This window comes from Tigriopus californicus, chromosome 5 (assembly GCF_007210705.1).
Source record: "Tigriopus californicus strain San Diego chromosome 5, Tcal_SD_v2.1, whole genome shotgun sequence".
NCBI lineage: Eukaryota > Metazoa > Arthropoda > Copepoda > Harpacticoida > Harpacticidae > Tigriopus > Tigriopus californicus.
The window spans coordinates 2,174,703-2,182,906 of NC_081444.1; the positions used below are offsets into that span (position 1 = coordinate 2,174,703).

Genomic DNA, 8,204 nt, shown 5'->3' on the forward strand with positions numbered 1-8,204 from the left:
GTAGAATAACCGAAAGCTTTCTTTTTAAGGGTTGACAAACGAGACTTTCATTGTCTGCTAATAAAACAATACATTTTCTTAATGTGTTGGAACTCGTATAGCCGAGAATCAAACCTCATGAATACAAATATGTAGAGGATAAACGACTTGCTCTCATGCCTAACAAAACAAATGTCATCACTTCTCACCAATTTTCAATGTTTTTGGTTCGAGTTTAGTATTTCAAATGAACAAAGAAAAGTTCGAACCCTGCAATGGATTCAACAGCTGTAATAAGATATTAGATTAGGAGGTGATTTTCACCTCTAAATGCATGGGTAAAACTCTCATTGTTAGAGGGACACCTAAAAACCTACTTATTACAAAGGACCCTTCTGAATGTATACTTTACAACTTCGATTTAGCTCATCAAGGTGCACAATTATTTGTATTGCAACATAATGACCAATTTTTTTTCAAATCTTTAGCATTCATCAAATCGTAACAATCATTGTGTACCTGCCGTTACATTAAATCATACTCTATCCCACAAATGCCGAAAATGAAGTGTTTTGAGTTGATTGTGACTTGGACGATTCCACAGATATCTTTCGGATTCTTTTGTCAGCGTGAACATTCTCCGCATATCCAATGGTAAACCAGTACAGAATCTCAATGCCAGAAATGACACTGAATCCGATGAACAAGCCCAATAACCCGCCCACACTCGACACATACTGGGCCCATGTCATGCTTGGAGCACTGATCAACTCAATGGCGACAGGGTGACTGAAAAAGAAATTAATCACAGCGATATCACGATCAAAGGCGTTATAATTGCCGGGAAATTCCCGGGTTTGCGCCTCCGAATGGAAAATGAAATCTTGTTTTGTCGTTCTTTGTGGGGACTGCAAATCCAATAGATAGTCAGGCATATCCCGACCTTCCAGCCATTCTTGGTATTGCTCCAAGACGTTGTCGGCCCATTTCTGAGGCTTGGCTCCATATCGCTCCAAAGTACAGAATCGAGTAAGGCCGAAATTGGCATGAGTGCAAGGTCGAAATGGAGCAGAGGAAATTGAGGTTGTATATTCGGTTCCACCACAATTTGGACGGCAGACCTCGGTTCCAATAATCTAAGAAAGGCATGAATAATGGGAACATAATTGAAGGAGTTTGACATTCGGCTCACTTTAATTAAAGAGCTTTTACAGAACGAATCAATGAGGGAAAATCTCTGTTTTGAATGTGATCGTTATGCAAGACCATGCCTAAGATATGCTAAATTCCCTTTCAAAATCACTTGGCACAGAAATGTCCTTCTCGTCCAATCTAATCTGAATATTGAAAACTATTTCGTAGTTGGAAATGTCAAAAGTTTCAATGGAAAGAACTTCGTCTGCACAGAAGGGGTGCAATGGAACTACAATTTCAGATCAAAGTTTTGATGAAAAGTAACGTTACCCGTATCTTTGATGGAACCAAATTGCAAATCCACAATCTGATAAGTTCTCCAATAACATGCATGTTGAGAAAGTACGTACCTTATTCATGTCCAAATAATTGAATTCCTCGAGAAACAGCTGATGGGAAATGGGCTTGCAGGGAGGTTCGATCTTGGTTGGGAAATTCCAGGGAATGCACGTCTCATGTTGTCTTAAAGCTTTCTTACTCAAGTTCATAAGACACTCCATCCAACAATTGGTCATGGTGTAATTCGAGAACAACTGAAGTGGGTACTCGTCAGTGAAGAAGCAGTTCCTTTCAGTCGGATCCAATGTGTTCCTCAGGGTGGCCGTTGCAGATATTTTTTTCCCGGTAATCTCCACTTGAGTCTCCATCCCTGGCGAGACCAGGAAGCTGTTGCTGTTCATCATGGGAAACTGGTTTTTGGGTGTGACAGAGGCGTGGATCCCCAAGAAATCTTCCATGACCGAGGTGGACGTCAAGTCATGGGACTTCATGTCCAAAACCACGAGGAGTCCATTGTGCTTCCCGGCCTGAGGCGAAAATGAGTAATTGATATACCGTTTCTGATGGCGAATTTGAGCCCCGGGTCCCAGATCCTGGTACTTGTTCTCGATTCTTTGCAAGATATTGGCAAACGACGAGTTCTTAAGCATTACCACCAATGGGTCATGATTGAAAGAACAACAAAATCCAATATCAGTGGGAATTAGATGGAACAAAAGGGAACACGGGATCTTGCGACCTTTCCAAACGCAAGTCTGAAGAAGCTTCTCACAAGGCAGGCCAGTAAACCACAGCACTCCTAAAAGGATTTCATGCACTTGCTCAGATACAAAGTCCATGGCGGAAAAAAGTTGCTTTACTTTTTCCTTAATATCGGATTGGACTTGTTCCATTTCATTCGCCCGAGCAGGATTCAACAAGATATCGAAGGCTGGCCGTTTGTCAAGTGGATCATTTAAGTATTTGGCGATGATGAAGGTCTTGATCAACGCATCATGATCAGTGGTCATGTGAAGTAAAAACTCCTCCAATGTTAGCTCCAAAGGCCAACCCGGGACCATTTGGATCATAAACTCCGTGAGAACCAAACCCTGAGAAGTCCGATCCATGTCTTCAAAGGCCATTTCGTGCTCTGAGTTGTTCCAAAACTCGGTCCAAAATCCATCCAAAATCAGAGGCAGTTTGGTCAACGACTCAATGTCATTGCCGGGACTACACAATGTGATGGCCGGGAAATCCAAGTTAGTGATGGGCAAGGAGGCCGTGGCAATGGTTGTTACCACAGGGTTGGATTGCCAGTGGAGCCAAAGCTGGGCTGACATAAAAAGGCCAATTCCCGTGGCGGTCACACAGATCAAGGTCCACAGCAAGCGGTCCAAATAACAAGCCTTCCCGTTGAGAACGTAGCGTAACCCGTGCACCGTCGAAACATCTGACAGATCGCGGACAGTCTTTGGAAACGGACCTGACATATTTTCACCCGCTCGTTCCATTTGGGACTGAAGGCCAAAACGAGAGGGCTAAGATGTGAGTGGTAATTTCAAGGGCAATTATGTTCATTCTCTTAGCGTGTGGAGGTGATAAATATATCAAGAGCTTACTTACCTTGCTGTACTTTTTCTTGGCCATACAAGGCATTGCTTAGCCTACTACCGAGAACACCGCGTAAATTCTAATATCTCTGTTCCCCTAACCATTCGAGCACAAATATTAAATTGTAACAATAGGATGTACTCTTGGGGGACATGTATCAATCTGATCTTTCAAGCTGGTCGCAAATAGCCTCCAGATTGATAGACAGCGAAGTAGACTGTGGTGTGTTGGTGGAAAGTGTTATGCCTCGCTTTAATGTTAATTGTTTCTCCTATTGGCTACAATTGAGTCGTAGCACGGAATGTAAGCCGCACGTAAATTAATACTTAATAGTTTCCACTGTCAAGGCAACACTTAGAATGGCCAGACTTTCTATGTTGTGTTCCGTCTATAATTCCTAATCAAACGTTACGAGCTCAGGCACTCACTTAGTGTCAAAAGAGAGCCTCTGGTGGCATTCCTGCCCATCAAAGGATCTTTCGACTCCAAACGCAATATACAATACCCAAGTATTAAAGAGTAAATGAGGGGAAGGCGATGTTTTTCGTCCGTTGATTGTCACTTCGAGGCCAAAACCCCTTCATCAGATCTGATGGATGTTGCATTTGGGCTCAAGCCAATTCCGGGGAAGCAAGTCAACCCATTTTGACGGAAGAGATACGATAGGGTTTCAATTAAAAAATACCAGACTTCTAAAAAAAACGAGACTTTGAGGAGTCCACAAATTATCCATTAGACAATTGGATGAGTGGGGTTAATGGTGGTGATTATAATGACGGAATATCGAGAGGGTGTAAAAACTTGCATGGGAAAGGGAATTATGGATATTTTTGGTTCTTGCGTCAGTAACGATTTGTTTCAATGGGAGCAAGAAGTGGTTTTGCTTGTACGTTGTTTAATAGACGGGCCTCACAAGAGTACAAACCTGATTAATTGTAAGGTTGCGAGAAAAATCGCCACAGAAGCCCGTAGGGAAAATTGAGCGGAAAAGAGAAGGGAGGCATTCCGAAAATAACTGGCCCATGATAACGACCCCAAATGCGGTAAAGATTATGATCGCCAATCCCACTAATGCTTTTGGATTTGATTGTACCTTTTTGCAAGTACCATGCTCTCATACACACACTATAATTCGTCTTTGTTATGGTTTTTGTTCTGGTTTTCGGGAGAATTTTCACAGAATTTTCCAGAACTGTCTTTATAATGAGCACGCTATTAGTATGGAATTTGTATTGGCTTCAACATTTGACACTGTTGATCTAGTCTAAGATCTTTTAAACGAGTAGCTTCAACATGTGGATATGTCAACGATAATGAATAATATAAACATTTTTTCAAACTACCGCATGCTTTTGAACTTGGATTTTTATCAACAGTGGAGACAAACCAAATATGAAGCCAGTCGAAGCACACAAAATGGAGATGGGAAAAAGACTATTTAATGAAAACTTGGCTTGGGCTATATATCTTGAAGCAAGCATCCTAGGATAGAGCTTTGAAGATAAAGGAGGAGCAACGCTTAAAGTCGACAGTCTATGCTGAGATTAAATCAGATTTTTCTTTCTTAATTCCAGATTGACTTTAAATTCCCAAACAATGTAATGCAATTTTCTCTGATGGACAATTGTACGAGACGACGAGAATTTCAAATCAAATGCGTGGCAAAAACTGTTTTGGACTCCAGGTGACAAAAAGGGTCAATTATTCTTCAAAAGACGCATGGAAGGACTTCTCAAAGTGGAAGAAACATCAAAAAGTAAACACATCACGTCAAAAACTAATTAAAGTTGAGCAAAATGAAGATATTCAACTTCCATCTTTAACTTACTCCACTCACTCGGTGAATCATCCAAAATATGCAATCATTTAATGATAAAACCGTAATCTTTACCTATTGTTACACAAATATGAATAGCAAATAAATTTCGTGAGGTAGTAATGATGCATTTGACATGCATTCACACTAGCAATACATTTTGGTATGAATTTAGTGTGTGAGTAATGGTAAACAGATACCGAATAGCAGGCTTCTCCAATGTTCTAACCATAACAATGATGATACTATTTAGCAGACGTGCCCTTTTCAACTGCCTTCAGTTGATCCCAAAGCTGACCTCCATTTGACCACAATAATTTACGACCATCCACAAAAAGGTGTTTCAAGTGAGATTGGCACCCTCCAACCTATACGTGTAATTACTAATTAGTGTTAAACAGGATAAGTGACCGTCCTGAATTCGATTTCTTTTTTCTTTCCTTCAAAAATGATTCGTAGTGCTTGAAAAAGCTTTGCACATTTCGCATCACCAACTCCGAAGAGGTGACTTGTGTCTTTTGTTTCATTTCGCTCTAAAAGACATTATTCAACCTTCATATGACAAGCCAAATCCTGTAGAGGACTGACGAGCTATCCTAAAACTCATTTTCATGATTAATTATCAATATAGCCAAGCCAGCTAATCCCACCAAGGTAAGCTCTTGGTAGCACTCGCTTCTCCCAACCGCTGGGACCTGCCTACGACAAAAAAGCCCTTGCTCCACTCTCTCTCGGATGAAGCTAAATGCTTTATATTCCCAGCAGGTCCCAATTTCATAATTAATTCTCCTAGAGAGCAATCCAACTGCAATAATGGCCCATCCACAATTCCACATGGTCCCCTCTACTTCTCCTCCTCCTTCTCCTCAGGTCTGGATGGATAGACCTTCAGTGCGAAGAACAGTTCTCCAAATGACTTTTTCTTGATCTGCCCAAGGATATTCAGGAGCTCATTTTGCGGCCATCTTTGAACAGCTGGACAGTTAAGAGGTCCAGCACAGACGTAAAAACTCCAATTCCGCATCAGCACCGTCTTCCAAGCTTATGCTAGCTTGCCCCTCGCGCTTTAGCTTTTCAAATCGGTGGGCACTCTTTTTGTTTACATCAGGGTTGCCACCATCAATGGACGAACAATCCTACCGGAGAGACCCGAAAGAAACATTGAATTTACATTTACATCTATGGTTACCGTTGGACGCACCTGGCTTCCCATGGCGTCAGAGGTAGACGATCATCTTCATCATCGAAGCAGAGGGTGTTGCTCTTAATGACTTGGACAAGGTGTTTTTCCAATCTCACCCGAACTCGCCTCGGATTCTGCCACTATCTGACATGTCATCTTAAATCAATAAACTGTTTATCAATGGCCCAAGAATGGAGTGGTGAGGGTCATCCCGAGAGATCAAGACGGATGATGGGGAATCAATTGAGTGTCCATATTCCTTGCCTTTGACTAGAACGGGATGGGTCCAAATGGAGTAGCTCTCCCTCTTTGATGCTATTCAACGGGATTCAAAGCAGATTTTCAAGGACGCTTTCCTCTCTTTTAGCATCTTATTGGACACTTAGACACTCAATGTCCTGAGGCAATGTTTTTGAGTTGGCTATAGAGATTTGAAATGACATCAAATTAGCTAATGTCCTTTTTGGCCGCAATTGGTAGGGGGAGTTGCAAGAGGTTCATTTTATGTCTTGTCTTTTGAATGGCCACATTTGTCCAAATTGAGGCAAATTATGTCAAGATGAGCGCACGATGATTATTGATGAGCCTGAAAAATAGATTGGTTCAAGCCATGGACACAAACAGCCAGAAGGCATTTTGAAATGCTCCTACAACAAGTTAAGCTTAACCTTCTGGATAGAGAGCCTTAATAACTGAGGGAACCAAAGGTGCGTTTCAAAACCACGGATCATTCTCGGTTTAGCTTAGAGGATAATCATTTTGCACAGAAGCAATCATCTGTTTAGTGTGACCAATTTCCAGGTGACTGGTCTACAATTGGTGCTAAATTCTCATGACAAAGATGACACACACACAAGCCAGCAACACTGAGAAAAATACATTTTTTGGACAAAGGCGGTTGAAGATCACATTAAGTACCAGTGATCATTTAACATTTGGCGTTATTCAATCCTCAAATGCCCCCAATGTCCGTTAGGTTATTTCCACTATTTATTAGGTGCCCATTTTTCAATGTGTTTTCACTGGCCGTTTGTGGAAACCATTTTTGGGGCCTCAACGTCCAATTTTGGCCTTGATGAAGCTTCTGATGATCTGGGCTAAGTAGTGGAGACAAGCAAACAATTCTCCACTGTAATAACTTCAGGTTGGGATGATGGATCATCATGATCAACTTGTACGAAAAGAACCATTTCTGGGGGGAAGGTAAAGCGCGGGAAAACCCGCCAACCATAGCCTCTCATCCACCTTCCCGTTCAAGTTAGTCGTCCTATTGTTTTCGAAAGCCATTCGGGCTCTAGTCAATTAAAAATAGACGATGGAAGGTACCTCCAAATACTGGGTTCGCTTTTTTTCGACTAGATATATGAATTCAATTTTTGAAAACAAGCCTTCGGGGAGTGTCGATAGTACATTCAACTCTCATATGAAACAAAACAACAACAATATCAGCAACAACAACAACCCAAGCTTGTCGCTTGGTCTGAACTGTTCTTGGATTCGTCATATTCACCCGCCATCATAACCAATATTCTGGCCAGAAGTGGATATCCTCGTCCATTTATTTGACATTTACAACCATTAAGTCATCAAGCTGTATGCGCTTATAAAATAAGCTTAATGTAAGCGATCATGAATTGATCGTCTACTCACTATCCGTTGTACCCACATGTTACATAGGCATCATTTGATCCTTTGGGAAATCATCACATATTTGGACGAGGATTCGGTCTATGGTGTCCTCAAAGCACCCCTCAATTGTTGGACAAGTTGCCATCTATCTCTTGACTTTTCACCCGCCACTCCTCAGCTCTTATATTGTAGATGAGTGGCAATAACAATAGAGTAATGGGGATAGACATGATCAGAAACACTGAGGCAAGTTGCTACATAAACCGACAATTTGAACGCACAGAGATCCAGCTGCTTATGTCGAGGCCACCACGAGTCCACGATGGAGTAGTTTTTAATCGAGAAATGTTCAGTTTCAAGAGCCCTAATCTGGGATAAAGCCTGATTGGGGATGGTTAAGGCTATCGCAGATTAGAAGAGAAAGAAGGGATTAGGGTTGAATAACTCATGTGATCGTTATTCGAGCATTGAAATGTTTGCCCTTTTCGGGAATTCATCCCTTATTAAAATCGTGGCATCATAATCATCTTG

The 8,204-nt window shown here is 41.5% G+C and overlaps 1 protein-coding gene across 1 annotated transcript; it reads right to left on the reverse strand.

Moving 5' to 3' along the window:
- Nucleotides 1–327: 327 nt before the first annotated feature.
- Nucleotides 328–3,011, reverse strand: LOC131879988 (uncharacterized). Its single transcript, XM_059226478.1, has 2 exons — nucleotides 1,524–3,011; nucleotides 328–1,115 (listed from the first exon to the last, which is right to left on the reverse strand). Exons 1-2 carry the CDS (start codon nucleotides 2,943–2,945, stop codon nucleotides 522–524), a joined length of 2,016 nt encoding a protein of 671 aa, XP_059082461.1. The 5' UTR covers nucleotides 2,946–3,011; the 3' UTR covers nucleotides 328–521.
- Between the last annotated feature and the right edge of the window lie 5,193 nt (nucleotides 3,012–8,204).